The sequence below is a fragment of the Schistocerca cancellata genome, chromosome 11 (assembly GCF_023864275.1).
Source record: "Schistocerca cancellata isolate TAMUIC-IGC-003103 chromosome 11, iqSchCanc2.1, whole genome shotgun sequence".
NCBI lineage: Eukaryota > Metazoa > Arthropoda > Insecta > Orthoptera > Acrididae > Schistocerca > Schistocerca cancellata.
This window is the reverse complement of record NC_064636.1, coordinates 143,870,210-143,889,064: the sequence shown is the minus strand read 5'-3', so window position 1 is coordinate 143,889,064 and position 18,855 is coordinate 143,870,210. Positions and strand designations below refer to the sequence as shown.

Here is an 18,855-nt window from a genome sequence, read left to right as displayed (position 1 = left end):
AACCTACCTGCCCGATTAAGGGATGTGTCATTCCACGCTCCGATCCGTAGAACGCCAGTTTTCTTTCTCCTTACATGAGTATACCAAATTAATTTGTTGACAAGCTCGTCAGAAATGCATAATAACCAATTGTTGCCGTCAGGGTGAGAGCGGCGAAACAGAATGTTATTGCGTACAGTGTAATGGTTTCTAATGTTTACGTTATTCCTATCTTGCCAAACGTGTTTAAATTCTTTCCATACGTTGTCCTTGCTCTGATGTTGTGCTATGTCTCGTAGTGACGACGAAATGAAATTTTAAAATGCAGCGTGTTGAATATACCTGAGGCTAAAATTTGCTTGCCAGAAGTCGGTTGCGATGTCTTGCTGATTGTTGCTGAGAGAACGGGATAGTGCGTCTGCTACAATATTTTGTGTACCGGTAACGCGAACAATTGTAAAATTAGATTCCAGTAAACAAAGTTTCGATCTGCTTATCCTGTCGTGTGTAAATTTAGCGGAAAGTAGAAACTGTATAGCTCTATGATCTGTATAAACGGTAGTATGTCTTCCATAAAGAATATGCCTAAATCTGGTAAATGCCCATACAACACATAATGTTTCAAGTTCTATAACAAAATAATTGCGTTCAGCAGATGACAGAATGCGACCTGTAAAAGTGAAGTTTTTAATTAATGTAGTACCGTCTTCTTCAATTTCCTGAAAAATGTGTACGCCTAAAGCTATGTTAGAACTGTCGGTGGCAATGGAAAAATTTCTGGTAGGATCTGGGTGTGATAAACATGGTGCATTTACCAAGGCATGTTTCAGATTAACAAACTCAGACTGTGCTTGGCTATCCCAGGACCAAATAGCGTTTTTACCCATCAACTGGCATAAGCTAGGGAAAAGTTAATTAAACCCAGAAAGCAGCGTAGTTGTTTCTTCGTCGTTGGAACAGTAATCTCACGTAAAGCTTGAAGTTTTTCCGGGTCAGGCGCAACGCCTTCTGCTGAAATTACATGTCCAAGAAATTTTATATAAGTTTTGCCAAAGAGTGATTTGCTAAGATTAACTGTGAGTCCTTGTGCACGTCCGCATCTCGTGGTCGTGCGGTAGCGTTCTCGCTTCCCACGCTCGGGTTCCCGGGTTCGATTCCCGGCGGGGTCAGGGATTTTCTCTGCCTCGTGATGGCTGGGTGTTGTGTGCTGTCCTTAGGTTAGTTAGGTTTAAGTAGTTCTAAGTTCTAGGGGACTGATGACCATAGATGTTAAGTCCCGTAGTGCTCAGAGCCATTTTTTGAACCTCGTGCACGAAAAGTTTGCAACACTTGTTCCAGAATCAAATTGTGTTCAGACCAGTTGGCTTCTGCGATAAGGATGTCGTCTACATACATTGTGATTCTGTCTTTAAGTTCTGTCGGAAGTATAGTATTCAAACAGCGAATAAATGCTGCTGAAGAAATTGTTAAACCGAACGGTAATTTGCAAAATTGATAATAATCACCAAAACAGAGGAAAGCTGTGTACTTTCTGCAGTTAGGATGGGGCTGCCCGACCTTTTTTGCGACTGCTGTAGGGGCTGATTACGCCGGTCTATCTAGTATGTTTTACTTGAAGTCGAAGATGCAAACAATGGCACGCAGTTTGATGCAACAATTCAAAAAGAGACCTTGAAGCCTCTTCCATTTAGCGAATAAACTACAGAAGAAACAACTATACTTACGAATAAAATGATAATATTCGCTGAGGCATGAGCAATCTGTGTCCCTTTTTTAGCACTTTCCCTGCAGTGCGTATGTTAGATTTTGTTTCTAGTGGCAGTTTGCAAAGAGATGGTGTTGATAATTAAGCGATGAACACCGAAGGAAAATATTCTCATTAGTTGCAAATAGTGAGAACCTTACGACAGTCCCTTTTATTCTACAATTGCACGTTTTCGATCTGGATGAACGCTTCTCCCCCATTTTGGCTTTCTTCTCACTTTTGATGCGGAATGTAAACAAACATTAATTAGCCAAATGTAATAAGGTACACGAAAATAACGTCTGTGGATTCATTCACAATCCATTCTCTCATACAGTAAGAATATAAATGTTACAGGCAGCAGATTCAAACAGATACTGAAATCTAGAAAACTCAGACTCATTTCTCTTTCTCCAAAGTGCAGAGGGCAACTCTGCCAAAGACTGAGGAAGATGCGTTTTCCTCATCAATATAATTTATTCTGAGGTACTAAGCGCATGCTTCTACCGCAATCTGGAAAAAAAAGCATGAATTTCATAACAGTGTTAAGAGTTGTGGCCTTCCTCTAGACTGTTTGCTTATTTCGGAAGTCAAATCTTGAAGAAACAAACAGGTCTTTGCAAATAGCCAAGGAAACTGCCGGAGTGGAAAGAAGAATCTGCTCTCGAGCCTGCTAAACTGCCATAACTGTATTTAAAGAAAAAATGAGCTCCTGTTGCTAGTTCATAAATTTTTATCGTTTACGTCCCATTTCTGAATCCTATAAAGCGATCATTCCCCACCTGCTTTCCTCCCACGTGATTTTATTGATAATATATATTTCACCACCAGTTCGTAAGTATTTCACAGGACTCTGAAAACCCAATGGTGCTCGGTCGCTGTGGCGGAACAGCTTTAGGCGTTGTCATGAGCCGCGCGTACGCGAAGACTGGGTTCGTGTCCCCCCTTGGGTATCGGTGATGTCTCTAGATTAAGCTACAATAAGTTCGCACTAAACTGTCTCAAATGACATCATTGTCAACAGGACGTAAAACAACAACGTAAAATACGTAGGCTTCGCATTTTTTGCTTCCCTAATTCAGTGAAACACGATAATGATAATGTAAGTCACCACTGTAGTAGGCCTAGAAGCGTGATTTGCCAGAAAAAAATATCATATATTAGAAAGTACTGCGAACCGCTGAGGTGAAGAGGGTTGTGTTGAGGTGCGGTTTGACAGCGTGCGAGCGCTTTGGGTGGTCCCAGTGCGACCTGTGTCGTGTCGGCTTTACGGCTGAGGCAGCTCACATGTTGCTGCCTGCCCGTCTACGAACACGCAGCGTTCCGCGTGAATGCGCGAGTCTGGCCGCACCCCGCAGTTGGGAGACGCCTGCAGTTGCTAACCTTCGCCGTTTCTGTTATTTCGGGAAATCGTTGGAAAACCACGGTGAATTTCCATAAACTTTATTAATTTTTTGTAATGAAGTTTGGAGAGCGACCGAGTTATCCCATTTCATTAGATTACTGTTTGTTTGTATTTGTGACCCAATTGATTTTAAGTGCAGTGCAAATTCGTTATCGTTAACTGTAGTTTTCAATGGGGCATTACTTTTATAGAAACGTCTAGAAGGTGTGGGAGTACAGCCAAACACCCCCGTACTTCTGGAAGTACAGGAATAGGAAGTTATCTAGTTGCTCTAAAAGACGTACAGTGCGCTCTCTCATCACTTGACCTCTCCTGTGCAAATGATTGTATCATTAGTTTATTGATTATATGAACTAGTATATTTTTTGCTGCTGGAAAGGATGTAGTACACAACTTATGGGTTTGATAGTGCACTACAGATAAAGGTGACAACTACGACATTCAGCTCGGTCGTTTGTACTGTTTGCCATACAGTAGCTGGCCTCAGGTACCGGGGTGATTGCTATGCAAAAAACAATCGTTTTCTTTTTTTTCTTTTTTCATCTCCTATTTAGTCTCGCGGTATAAAACATCGAACTCGAACAAAAATTTAAAAGAAAAATTGATAACCCTCTTCTTATTTTGAAAATTTACAATAACAAAAATTCTGAACATTTTCCAGTTTCTAGAAGCCATAAATGTGATGAATATGGTTGTATCAAAAAGCATAATCTAAAGTTTAGGTAAAGTGCCCATACGTCCCGTATTGAAAGGGACAGTCCCGTTTTTCAACCTGTTGTCCCAACAGATTTTGTTATGAAGAAGCATTCGTACTTTATTCTCCACTATATGATAGCCGCGACTTCGTTTGCCTAGCAGATCATGATGTCAACAAATGCCATATTCACAGTAAAAGATTACTTCCGTGTCACATTTTTAGCACTGCAGATAACGATCACTTATAATACGTAACAATGTTTCACTAAAGCGCATTGTAGACCTTCACTCAGTAATGATATGGCCGCTATGTGGGAGCTTGCTAAACTTTTTGGCATTGTTCTTCAGGTTTCCAAGTGTATGAACTAAGGCGTTTTGTACTCCTGGATCTGACCGATTTGCGAATAGTACGCTAGTTTCAAATCGTGCTAAAGGACAATGTAATAGAGAAAGCTGTGGTATGGTGAGTTTGTACATCTGTGTCTGATTCAGTGATACCAAACCACGAATAATTACTAATGGAGCACATTTTCTTTCTAAGTTTCATTTCTTTTCTGTTTTTGAGAACACAATTTTATGTCCAAAATTTGTCAAGGACCCAGATGTTTGCATGTTATATCCAGTGTTGTCGCTTAATTGAAACAAAAGCTGTTTTTACCAGTTATCTCATAATGCAATCGAACATTTAAATCTTATTCACTTTTTCGTTTTGTCACTTGAGTCTGAAATAAGACCCTCACAGAATTCAAATGTTTTATTCTCGACATATCAAAGCATGGTGCAGATATAATTTTTAGCCAGCTATTTCATTTTCTACAGCAGGCTATTACAATACGATGAAACACGTAATGAAGCGTTTGGAGACCCGTGTTCAGTCCTCAGTCTGGCCATCAAGATGTGGATGTCTGTGGCTTCGCTTATCGCACCAGGCAACTTTTGGTATGTTGCCTTGAAAAGCCCACGGCCAGTTTCTTCCTCTCCAATACTGTAAAACCTCAGATCGAAAGTTCTTTCTCCGGTAACCACAGCTTTTGACAAGACGTAAAACATCAAGCTTTACTTAGTTTGCTTTTCAGAGAACATGCTCGGCTTTCTGCATATTGATAGCTCAATGTCAGCATGTCGAGTTTCCAGTTTGAAAACTCCTGTTTCGCTCAGCATTCACAAAACTTTTACCGTATGTAAGTTAGAAGTCAAAGTCTGTACAACAAAGGGTGGGTGCCTCACGAGTCCTCCTTCAAACACTCAAGCCAAAAAAACACGGCAACACGGCGTGCAGCGTGATAAGAACAGACAAAGAAGCAAATAAACAAACGGTCTTAGTGTTCTCCCAGAATCGTTATGTCTTCGGAAACGGCCTATCGGTCACATAAACGCAACAAATTTTAAGAAAAGGCAATTCTGCTACAAGCATAATGATGTATCAGTGACATCTTGACTTTTATCTTTATATTTCGATACAAACACAACAAATTTTAAGTAAAAGCAAATAAACTTGACGCCTTATCTTTAACATATGCCATACATGTCATTGGTAACTCGTTGTGTTGCATTTACATTTTCAATTAGCTTAAATAAAAATGGATTTTATGTTACTGCTAGTGGTTTACGTCACTTATTATGGCCTAGGAAATTGCCGTTACTGTAATAGCTTCAATGAGAAAAAAAAGGGTAGCCTACATTTCTCCCTTATATCCCTGAAATCAGTTAGTAACACATTGTACTGGAATTGGTGACTCATTGACTCAGATTTTTGTTTTATTTAATTCGTCATTACAAAATTAAAATTTAATGATATGAATTAAGAAATCGTCCACTTCTATTGCTGCGAGTTCCATTCTCCTTATGCCCCCCGAGTGTCTTTCCTTTCTTCTTCTTAAATATGGAACTACTTACCCCTTTTCACACTACTTTCCTTCATCCCACAGGCAAATCGACGACCACCGTCGTCAGTGAAACGAACCCGAAGCATCGTCTCATTTTCTCAGCCTGTCCACAAGCGGGCAGTTTCAGCTTGTACCCCAGCTCCTGGACCTCGGCTGGATGTGGAGGACAGTACTGAAGTTGTGACTCCTGTTTCTTCAGCTTCTTCTCAACCCGTCGAGTCTGCTGCGTGTGACAGTTTTAGTAATGTGCTGGGGTCGCTTTCTTCTTCTGAGTCCAAATCGTATACTGGGTCTAGTGTCCCCTATGTCATTGGAAATTTCTTAGATAAACATGTTGATGACTACACAATATATCAACTCTCATCGAATCCTTGGCAACCGAAAGATGACTATGAGTTTCCATTTTCCTTACACGTGATTAAAGGTAAAGAGGTGAAGCGATATTTTGGGAATAAATACCTCAGCAGATACCCTAGACTTGTCTTTTCACATGCAACAAGAGGTTTATTTTGTAAATACTGTCCGTTTTTTGCTACTGGATGCGTTGGAGAAGGTAAAAAAACTGTGCCGTTGCAAAAGTTTGTGACCAAACCGCTGACAAACTTCAATGATATTGCAGGGCAGAATGGCGATTTGGAAGCAATGCCAGTCACATTTATCACAGAAGAGCCGTAGAACAGGGGAATGCATTCCTCAATACGTTCAATAAACCTCACTTGGAGGTAATCAACCGTGTCCACCAACAGCGCAGCAAAGAGGTGGAAGGAAACAGGGAACGACTTCGCCCTACAGTCGAAACGGTTATTTTCCTTGGGCGGCAAAATGTACCATTCCGTGGACACAGAGATGATGGACAGATATTTCATAAACAGGCAAATTCCGAGAGCTCCTTTTTTGCTGTGAACGAAGGAAATTTTAGAGAACTGCTAAGATTTAGAGTGTCTGCTGGCGATAAAAAACTGCAGCAACACCTGCACTCATCTTCGTCAAATGCTACTCGTACATATGCTAGTAAGACAACTCCAAATGCTCTCATTTCATGCTGTGGGAAAGAGATTTCAGAGCAAATTTTGAGTAGCTTACGCTCATCACAATATTATTCAGTACTTTTTGACGAGACAACAGATGCTTCTCACTCATCTCAGCTGAGCCTTACGTTACGATACGTACTTAACGGTAATATCCGTGAGGATTTCATTAGTTTCGTTGATGCGTTTGTAGAACTTGGTCATACGAATTTCGAAGATGACTATCAGTCTGATGAAGAAGATTGGAAAGAATAAAAAAAATGGTTCAAATGGCTCTGAGCACTATGGCACTTAACATCTATGGTCATCAGTCCCCTAGAACTTCGAACTACTTAAACCTAACTAACCTAAGGACATCACACAACACCCAGTCATCACGAGGCAGAGAAAATCCCTGACCCCGCAGGGAATCGAACCCGGGCGCGGGAAGCGAGAACGCTACCGCACGACCACGAGCTGCGGACTGGAAAGAATCCAGGAAGCTAGTTAACACAGAAGAGAAGGTAGGTGGAACTTCCACAGCTAAGGAGTTATCGTTAACTGGTAAGTCCATTGGTAAAATTGTCTTGTACCAGCTGAAGAATAGGTTCAAACTTCCATTGGAACGTTGTGTTGGCATTGGAACGGACGGATGTGCTGTTATGCTTTCCGAAGTTCGAGGTGCTGCCACTGAAGTGCAGAAGGAGGCCAAGATCGCTGTTAAGACACCGTGCTATAGCCACAGACTAAATAACTCTATATCCCGTAGTTCCAAGGTGCCTGCTGCTCGGGAAGCTACATCAGTAATGAAAGAGGCCAATAATTTCTTTAAGACACACCCTGAAAGAAAAAGTGTCTTAGTGAACACCTTGTGTTGTGCACTCACATCACTTTGTGAGACCCAGTGGGTAGAGAGGCATGACAGTGTACTTCAGTTTTCAGCTGATCTTGTAAAAATTGTGGAGACTCTCGGGAAGATTGCTGAGTGGCATGACCCGAGTACAGCTGGTAAGACTGCTTCTCTGATGTTAAATTTGTGCAGCTCACAATTTGTGTTGTCATTATTGTGTCTGAGCGATGTGCTACCTCTAACGCAGTCTCTAAGCAAACTTTTGCAGAAACCTTCTATTGATCTCAGTGACAGTGCTAGACACGTCAAGAACACTATCGCTGTTCTTGTCAGTCGTCGAGAAAATTTGGTCACTAGCTTCAGTAACGTCCGGAAGCGTGCAGAGGAACTTGCGGATCAACTAGGCATCGAGCTCAATATTCCTCGCATACCTCGCCACGGTCGACGCCAAGTTTGTCGTGACAACCCTCAAACAAATTCGGCAGAAGAATATTACAGAGTAACAGTCTATGCTCCCCAACTGGACTTCATTATAACTGATTTACGAGAAAGATTCTCTGCTGAAACTTTGGATGTGTTCAACCTTTCTGTTTTCAGTCCAGAAAGTATTGTGAAGATCTCTGCAGGTGAAACTGAAAAAATTGCAGAGTCCCTCACCAACCGCTTTGGTTCGTTGCTTGACGTGCACAAAGGCATTGCTTCTCTTATGTTACGGGATGAAATGTTGTTGTGGCGAGAGAAACGGAATCAAGAAAAGGTACGACAAAAAGGGCTTCCAACCATCGCCGTTGACATACTGGCTAGATGTGATAAGGATGCATGTCCTATAATCCGTGAGCTTTTATTGGTCCTGGCAACGCTTCCAGTGACAACTGCATCTGCTCAAAGATCGTTTTCGTCGTTGCGGCGCCTGAAAACGTATTTAAGAACATCGATGAATGAAAATCGCCTCCTTGGTCTTGCACTTATGTATATTCATTACCAGATTCCTGTAGACCTAGAAAAAGTAATTATAAGATTTTCGAACAGTGGGCGTAGAAGGAGATCAGAATTTAATATTTAAGACCAGTAGTGTGAATATACATATTTAATATTTCATTTTGTTTATAATTTTGCATTTTTATTTTATTTCTTATTTTTTTACAAGAAGAAATAAATAAATTTCCTATTGTTAATATTTACATTCATGAGGAAAAACAGCTTATTATGAGCATAAACTGACGTAATTAACAATATAAGATGATTTCCTGAACACAGTCAAATACCCCATTATAACTTTTCGCAGTCGTATCGTCATTGCTGCGTATAAACACATGCGCGAATTCGATGGCAACATTCTGTCAAATGTAAGCAATTGCTGAACTAATTTCGAAGATCTAAGATCTAAGAATGGAAACAAATGAATATTAGCATTTTTATAGATTATTTTACATTACCAGACAAACACAGAGTTTTTCAAGTGCACGTGTCGTATTTGAAGAATATTTTTTAGGTAATGCAGTAAGTTGTATATATATATATATATATATATATATATATATATATATATATATATATATATATATATTGGGTGATCAAAAAGTCAGTATATATTTGAAAACTTAATAAACCACGGAATAATGTAGACAGAGAGGTAAAAAATTGACACACATGCTTGGAATGACATGGGGTTTTATTAGAACAAAAAAAAAAACACCCGATATTGCTAGACACGTGAAAAATCTCCTGCGCGCGTCGTTTGGTGATGACCGTGTGCTCAGCCGCCACTTTCGTCATGCTTGGACTCCCAGGTCCCCAGACCTCAGTCCGTGCGATTATTGGCTTTGGGGTTACCTGAAGTCGCAAGTGTATCGTGATCGACCGACATCTCTAGGGATGCTGAAAGACAACATCCGACGCCAATGCCTCACCATAACTCCGGACATGCTTTACAGTGCTCTTCACAAACAATATTCCTCGACTACAGCTATTGTTGATGAATCATGGTGGACATATTGAGCATTTCCTGTAAAGAACATCATCTTTGCTCTGTCTTACTTTGTTATGCTAATTACTGCTATTCTGATCAAATGAAGCGCCATCTGTCGGACATTTTTTGAACGTTTGTATTTTTTTGGTTCTAATAAAACCCCATGCCATTCCAAGCATGTGTGTCAATTTGTACCTCTCTATCTACATTATTCAGTGATTTATTCAGTTTTCAAATTACCCGTCCTTTTTTCCCCCTAGGGTGGGTCTTTCCGCTCCCGGGGCTGGAGTGGCTCCTTGCCCTCTCCCTTGAGACCCACATCCTTTCGTCTTTCCCTCTCCTTCCCTCTTTCCTGATGGGGCGGCGGTTTGTTGCGGGAGCTTGAGTTTTGTGTGTATGTTTGTGTTCGTTTGTGTGTCTGTCGACCTGCCAGCGCTTTCATTTGGTGGGTCACATCATCTTTGTTTTTAGGTGTATATATATATATATATGTGTGTGTGTGTGCGTGTGCGTGTGTGTGTGTGTGTGTACGCGCGTATAGAGTATTAATGGTTTTGTTTGGAATTAATTTTTTGGAAGGCAGATACCAAAAAATTTGCCCCCCCCCCCCCCTCCCCCGACCGAGATCCTGGATCCACCCCCGAGCGGGTTTATGTACGGACTAACTGCCGGTTCAGTAATACCTTGGTCAAGCATAGCTTGTGATTCTTTCTTGACTTGTTCTCTGTGAATATAAGGAACAGGATAATGTTTAGCTTTAAATGTGTCATGTGTTTAACTTGAAATTCATACATAAAACCGGACATAGTACCAGGGATGTTGTCAAAAACAGGAGCTCGCTGTAAAAGAATTTTGCGTAGCTGAGTACTTTCGTCATCTGTATTTGCACTGCTCTGTTTTACTTTCTCAGAAATCTTTTGCATAACGGCATAGTCGGTTTCGTCTGGTGTGTTGTTGTGTACATACGTATCTGTGAACAATGTGGAATGACAGTCTATGTTACAGGATGTAGAAATGACCTCTGTTCGATTAATTCCTTGTTCTTCTGCAGATAAAGCGTGCTGAAATTCTAATGCCAGTTGTAGTTTTTCATCCTTTAACATTAAATAGGAATTTTGAAAGTCAATAATTGCGTCATGTTGTACCAAAAAATCCGTACCTAAAATAATGCCTGTTGTCGATAAGGGAACAATCCAAAATTTTGAGTGGAACGTATGACCTGCAATACAAAATGATAAGTATGTCTGTAATTTTACATCTACTCCTTTACCAGGTACTGCTCATTTTACTTCAGTTTTGTCTAATGGTAACGTAGGATAAGTATTCTCTTTGTTACATTTATTGAAAGTTTCTTCATTTATAACTGACATAGGTGATCCAGAATCGATTACTGCTGAAAATGTGTATGATCCAATCTTTACTTCAATAACAAGGTGGGAAATGGTTTTTTTGTACTCGTATAATTGGTTTTTCATGCAAAAGTGTGTCTCGTATGTCGTCAAAATTAATAACATTTTCGTGAACAATATTCTGTGTGTCAAAAGTATTGCTTACGTTGCTGGAAGATGCAACCTTTACTGTATCTAGTCAGCTTCTTCCTGACGTGCTGTTATTGGCAGGAGGATGCTGTGGCATTTCGACTATTTGTACTGTTCTGTTATTTCGTCCTGACGTATTAGGTTCGGGATGATATCGACTGCTGGTTCATTCATGATAATCTGTTGTGGATGATTCTGCTGCTGATAGGACCTACTGTTATTAAATGTACGCCGAAAACTGTGCTCATTGCTTTTACGTCTGTCATGATAGACATTACTATACCGCGCGTTGCGATAGGAGTTGAAATGATATGTCTTCTGTACGTAGTGATTTCCTTGTTTCTGAGCGCTACTATTTGGCGGAGCCGACGCTATACGTGTAGGCGACGAAACATTGAAGCTTGGTTGACCTTGCACATTACATTGTTGGTTAGGTATGGTAATCGGCTGCTTTTGTTGCTGTAGTGGGGGACAAGCCTCGATTGTTGCCAAAATGTGTTTGCTGTTGCTGATAATTTTGACGATACTGATAATTAAAATTTTGTCTGTTATTAAAGTTCTGGTGGTTGTCATTCCTGGACCGTCTATCACCTTTGCTATTAAAATAGCGTGGCTGATCATAATTACTGTATGCTTGTTGGCCTTGGTTATGTTGTGAAAAAGTTTTGTTTATAAAGGAATGGTCTGACTGCTGAACTTCCAAAAGCTGTAGCAGATTCCAATGCCGAAATATTTTCTTTCTGCTGAACTGTTAAAAGTGACACTCTTAACGATCGTGGTAATTTGAAATACATAATTGGGTAAGTGCTGACTCACTGTATGGCTCACATGAATATTGGTTTTGCTGTACCATGTGTTCAAAAAATTGCGTGACAGTGGGAAAATTTGAGTTGTCATAACTCGGTAAGCTAATTAGCTGATCCTTGATTCTGCGCTGTTATGTTCGACCAATACGCTGACAGAAAAGCATTCTGAAATTCTTCTGCCGAATAACACTGTCCGGCGATCGTTCTCATACGAGTTGCCGGTTCGCCTTCCAAAAAACTGCAGATAATTCATGTTTGTGTGTTACGGGCCAAGTTGGTGGAAATGCAAAACTAAATTGTTGTATCCAATCAAAAGGGTGAATCTGTGTTCTGTCATTCTTTAATACCTCAAATTTTCTCACGGACAGAAAGTGCCTATAATCAAAATAATCATCTCTGAATGTCTGTGCAGGTTCAGAATTGTATGAGAATCTATTTGTCTGCGTCTGTTCGGAATCTAAGTCTCGTACTCTCTGTAAATTACCTTAGTTATACTGGCTGTGTGAGTGTCACAAATGTTCAGAATGTGACGTATTTTCTCACGTGTTAGAGGCTGAAACATTTTTTTCATTTCTGTCACTTCTTGCTGTAAAGATGACAATTTTCTACGTAATATATTATTGGACGAGCCTATCTCACTGATTGTCTGATGCATGTTTTGGAATTCGGGCGTTTGATTGAAGAAATTGGTGACGTATCGTCTGATTTGGTGTAATTGTTATTTTCGATAACGTCTATACGACTGGCCAATTCATCATATTTTTCAGTCAGTGCTTTTACCTGACCGTCATTTTTAGTGTCACAAGCATTAATTTGTTTTTGCATTTTACGTGTGCTTTTGTTTAATTTCTTGACGTCTACTTTAATGACATCGGGATTCTGTATTAATTCCAATTTTTCAAGTCTGCTGGTCACTCTGAAAGTCTACTGTGTGTGTGTCTGTGTTTTACGATCGGAAATTTCATCATGCAATTCGGTGTTCAACTGTTTGGTAGTATTCATTTCGTCTGATACTGTCGCAATGTTGTTGTCTACGTATGCTTTTGCTTTCGTAAACAACTTACGCTTATCTTCCTGTCTCTGAGTAGTAATTGTTTCCATGACTTGTTTCTTTATGTTGTTCTGTTCCTGTACGAATTTGCGGTAACGCGTTTCACTGTTTTGTAGGTGCTGATTAAAACGTTCGTCAATTTGGCTGTTCTGTTGTTCAAATTTCTTTCGCATCCAGAGTGCGTGAAAGTTCTGCTGACATTAATTTAAACTCGTCGCGCAACTGTGTTGAGTTTTCCGAACATTGTTTAGCGACTGCACGGATTTCATCTCTAAGTAATTTTGTTGTGTCTGCATGTGTATTACGTAATTCCTGTGCAAAGGATCTAGTTTCTTCACTACTATTCCTAGCACAAGCCTTAATTCCTTCACGTAATTGTTCTTTAGTATCATGACATTGCACGGCAACGGCTGTAATCTGTTCATTAATCTATTTAAAGTTCTCATTAATTTGTTTGATCGACCTGTCGTGTTTTTCATTCGACTGTTTGAGACTTTCATTAAGTTGTTTATAATTGTTGTCTTGTTTTTCATTCGACTGTTTGAGGTTTTCATTAAGTTGTTTGAAATTGTTGACGTGTTTTTCATTGAGTTGTAGCAATAATGCCACAACTTGATCCACGCCAAAATTAGCGACTCTATTCTCTGTACTGTGTATCTACATTTGTCACGTTTTGTGTAACCATTTGGTCATTGTCTGATTCATGAAAAGGTTTACTAATTGGATGAGCGCTGCTGGTCACTACATTGGAATCAAATAAATCTGACATACTTTGAGTACATTATTCACCTTCGTTAGAAACATTTATCTGTTCATTGTGTAAATTTTGCAAATCAGGTGTGTCAAACTGGGCAGCGTTCGTTGTATCGGAATGTGCCGCGTCATCAATTGTTAAATTTACAGTGGACATAATTGAATTTGTTTGTTCATTATCTGGATTAAAATCATAATTGGTGGTCGGCACACACTGATTATCTGTAATTGGAGGATTATCATTATAAAACTGAGTGTCACTACTCTTATCTGTCAAATTACTCAAGTCAGCTTTTTCACTCATTACGCATCGCGATGTACTGTTAGCAGTTTTTCGCGGCATTTTCACAACTCAAAGGTAGGCACAAAATCAAAGACAAAGCAAAATGGAACAAATACAGTAACAACAAAGAGAAATAAATTACCGATGATCTGTGAAAGAAGGGGCGACAAATTAGTAAATGCGTTGTGCCAGATGCAAATTACATTTAACATTTGGTAAATAAGAGCAGATCTATAACTGATTACTTCTTAGAAATTCACAAAAAAAAAAAAAAAAAAAAAAAAAAAAATACGATTCTGGCCGGTTGTCGCTTAGTGTAACCTCCCAACAGAAAAAAAAATATGTATATTCACATTTTAGTGTAACCTCCACACATAAATTCCGTAACCTAGCAATAATAATGATGACTAACCTCTCAATAAAATTATGCCTCTTATATAACTCGTCATTAATTAACTGACTGTGAACGTAAACTGGTAAATCTGGACGTCAGCAATGCTGCGTCATGGCCCTGAAAAATCATTCTGAGTAAATTGAAAATTCTTAGCTCAATGAAGTCGCCGGAGAACGCGTATATATCTGCTCCTATAAGAAATTTTTCTGGCACAGTCCAGTGCAATGCTGGCCGCTAGATTTGTCACGTACAAAAAGAAACAACTGATTTTTCTTTAGGATAATCGGGATGACAAAGGATTGGAGAAATTAGTAAATTCTTTAAATTCAGATGAAGGATTGTCAAAAGTTAATTTTATAATAAAGATTATTATTAAAAGATTTTTAAAAACATTTACATGGGACATGATATAACAATAGTACAAATTTAGTTGTAACAAACTACATATATGCACGGCCGGCTGGGGTGGCCAAGCGGTTCTAGGCGCTTCAGTCTAGAACCGCGAGACCGTTACGGTCGCAGGTTCGAATCCTGCCTCGGGCATGGATATGTGTGATGTCCTTAGGTTAGTTAGGTTTAAGTAGTTCCTAAGTTCTAGGGGACTGATGACCTCAGAAAAGTCCCATAGTGCTCAGAGCCATTTGAACCATTTTGAACATATGCTCGCGGCTTCTTTTACCTTATATTACATCGCCCGCTCTGCCTGTGAGTGGACACGTGGCCGCTCCTTCAGCAAGGTCCGTGCAGGCACACGGGGGGAGGGGTTTATTAGTTATTGGGAGCTCCAACGTTAGGCGGGTGATGGAGCCCCTTAGGGAAATAGCGGAAAGGTCGGGGAAGAAGGCCAGTGTTCACTCTGTCTGCTTGCCGGGGGGTCTCATCCGAGATGTGGAGGAGGCCCTGCCGGCGGCGATAGAGAGCACTGGGTGCACCCGACTGCAAATGGTTGCTCATGTCGGCACCGACGACAACTGCCGTCTGGGTTCAGAGGTCAGCCTCAGTTCGTACAGGCGGTTGGCGGAGTTGGTGAAGGCGGAAAGCCTCACTCGCGGGGTGTAATCAGAGCTAACTATTTGTAGTATCGTTCCCAGAACCGATCGCGGTCCTCCGGTTTGGAGCCGAGTGGAAGGCTTAAACCATAGGCTCAGACGATTCTGCGGAGATCTGGGGTGCAAATTTCTCGACCTCCGCTATCGGGTGGAGAAATGTAGGGTCCCCCTGAATAGGTCAGGCGTGCACTACACGCCGGAAGCGGCTACAAGGGTAGCGGAGAACGTGTGGAGTGCACATGGGGGTTTTTTAGGTTAGAGAATTCCCTCCCTAGGCCCGACAAGACGCCTCCTGAGACGTGGCAAGGTAGGAGTAGGCAAAATGCAACAGGAAATAACAATATTAATGTGCTAATAGTAAACTGCAGGAGCGTCTATAGAAAGGTCCCAGAACTGCTCTCATTAATAAACGGTTACAGTGCCCACATAGTACTAGGCACAGAAAGTTGGCTGAAGCCAGAAGTAAACAGTAATGAAATCCTAAACTCAGATTGGAATGTATACCGCAGAGGTAGGCTGGACAGTGAAGGGGGAGGCGTGTTTATAGCGATAAAAAGTACAATAGTATCGAAGGAAATTGACGGAGATCCGAAATGTGAAACAATTTGGGTGAAGGCTACGGTTAAAGCAGGCTCAGACATGGTAATTGGATGTCTCCATAGGCCCCCTGGCTCAGCAGCTGTTGTGGCTGAGCACCTGAAGGATAATTTGGAAAATATTTCGAGTAGATTTCCCCACCATGTTATAGTTCTGGGTGGAGATTTTAATTTGCCAGATATAGACTGGGAGACTCAAACGTTCATAACGGGTGGCAGGGACAAAGAATCCAGTGAAATTTTTTTAAGTGCTTTATCTGAAAACTACCTTGAGTAGTTAAACAGAGAACCGACTCGTGGCGATAACATTTTAGACCTTCTGGTGACAAAAAGAAACTATTTGAAACAGTTATCGCAGAATAGGAAATCAGCTATCATAAAGCGGTTACTGCATCGATGATTTGAGCCGTAAATAGAAATGTTTGAAAAGGTAGGAAGATTTTTCTGTTTAGCAAAAGTGACAAAAAGCAGATTTCAGAGTACCTGATTGCTCAACACAAACGTTTTGCCTCAAGTATAGATAGCGTTGAGGATCAGTGTGAAAAGTTCAAAACCATCGTACAATATGTGTTAGAAGAGTATGTGCCAAGCAAGATCGTAAGAGATGGAAAAGAGCCACCGTGGTACAGCAACCGAGTTAGAGAACTCCTGCGAAAGCAAAGGGAACTTCACAGCAAACATAAACATAGCCAAAGCCTTGCAGATAAACAAAAATTATGCGAAGCGAAATGTAGTGTGAAGAGGGCTATGCGGGAGGCGTTCAATGAATTCTAAAGTAAAGTTGTATGTACTGACTTGGCAGAAAATCCTAAGAAATTTTGGTCTTATGTCAAAGCGGTAGGTGGATCAAAACAAAATGTCCAGACACTCTGTGTCCAAAATGGCACTGAAACAGAGGATGACAGACTAAAGGCTGAAATACTAAATGTCTTTTTCCAAAGTTGTTTCACAGAGGAAGACTGCACTGTAGTTCCTTCTCTAGATTGTCGCACAGATGACAAAATGGTAGATATCTAAATAGACGACAGAGGGATAGAGAAACAATTAAAATCGCTGAAAAGAGGAAAGGCCGCTGGACCTGATGGGATACCAGTTCGATTTTACACAGAGTACGCAAAGGAACTTGCCCCCCTTCTTGCAGCAGTGTACCGTAGGTCTCTAGAAGAGCGTAGCGTTCCAAAGGATTGGAAAAGGGCACAGGTCATCCCCGTTTTCAAGAAGGTACGTCGAACAGACGTGCAGAACTATAGACCTATATCTCTAACATCGATCAGTTGTAGAATTTTGGAACACGTATTATGTTCGAGTATAATGTCTTTTCTGGAGACTAGAAATCTACTCTGTAGGAATCAGCATGGGTTTTTTAAGGAACCATTTGCACTCGAGCACAGACAATATTTAATTTAGTTAACTTAGATTATATGTATCGATTTTTTAAGACAAGAGAATGCAAAATAAAGCAATTAACACCGCTCTCTTGTCACAGTCAGTAGGCATCAACTCTCTTATGTCATTCGTTGTCCTAGAAGGACGTAATATTTTGTGTGGCTCCACAGTTAGCCATTTCATACTTATATGCAGAAAAGAGGCGCAGAACCAATAAGTCGCTCTCATTTGTAAATTATCTGCAATCATTTACCTATAATTTTACGTAAGTGTCATTCATATCGTAATGTATATGTTAAAATGAATATATGTTTTATTTAATCGTATGCTTTTCTTTGTTTTAGTAATTTTAGTCACTCCATTTTCATGATTGAAGCTCAGGTCAGATATTAGACTTTGTCTACAGAAAATATATAATGAGCCCTGGCTACGTTCCGTACATCTTCGGACGTGCGAAGCTCGATGAATTCACGGCGTAAATTTTAATCTCTCAATTACTTACTCAACCAACCAAACAACCAACAATAATTATTATTATTACAAAATATTACTATTGTTATTATTTTAATAATTTTTTTTATTTGCTAAACTGGCGACTATGTGCCAGGACTCATTATTGTATCTGTACTACAACTAATTGTTCTTTTTCATGTACATCCTGACCGGCAACAACCCATGTGACGAGAATATGGAAGAAAGCGAATAAAATCTGGAGACAATTTGGACTGGAAATGCAATCTTCGCATCAAGACGACATGTACGGTAAGACGCAGCACTCGCGCATCCACAATTGATTCCAAGCACATTTTTCATTCAAAATTATTTTTCTCAGCATTAAATTCAATATTCAGTTTCCATTCAGTAATTTTTTCCAAATTCCGCGAAATCTCATTATTCAGACGATTACATTCAGATCCAACAATACGCAAGTTACATTGCACAATATGGCCGACATTGTACAGGATTCAAGCAACATGGCTAGTCACCATTAATACGTATGCTACTTTCGATCTTTAAAGTCATCTCTTAATCATTCTCAGTCATTTAAACACACACATAGGCAGTACATTTTCACACTACGCGCTTAAACAATTTTTTTCTTGCACACAATTTATTCACGATATGGTAAAGACTCGACACCAGTACACAATGGAACAACAATCAAGTAATGCAAACATGGGTACACAGACACATTCAGACACAGAAATTAATACAGACACGCAAACACATCAAAATAATCCGCTACACATACACACAAACGCCGAAAGGAGCAATTCAGAACCAAACATGAGAGACCACGTCACGTCTAATGACGCGGCGGGGGCAAGTTCATTTTGCAATCAAAATTTTGCCGCTATACTGAATTCAATTTTGGAAGGCATATCCAATATTAAGCAAGATAATGACGAAAAATTCACACAATTAATGACAGACAATGCAGCTTTCAGAAATGAGATAAAATC

At 40.1% G+C, this 18,855-nt stretch overlaps 1 protein-coding gene across 1 annotated transcript; it reads left to right on the top strand.

The window, feature by feature from the left end:
- Window positions 1-7,379: 7,379 nt before the first annotated feature.
- LOC126108364 (zinc finger MYM-type protein 1-like) lies at window positions 7,380-8,630 on the top strand. Its single transcript, XM_049913577.1, has one exon. It carries the CDS (start codon window positions 7,380-7,382, stop codon window positions 8,628-8,630), a length of 1,251 nt encoding a protein of 416 aa, XP_049769534.1.
- The last annotated feature ends 10,225 nt before the right edge of the window (window positions 8,631-18,855 follow it).

What these genes read in the sequence shown, in the direction of transcription:
- LOC126108364 (XM_049913577.1), top strand. Translation starts at nt 7,380, where the DNA reads ATGCTTTCCGAAGTTCGAGGTGCTGCCACTGAAGTGCAGAAGGAGGCC.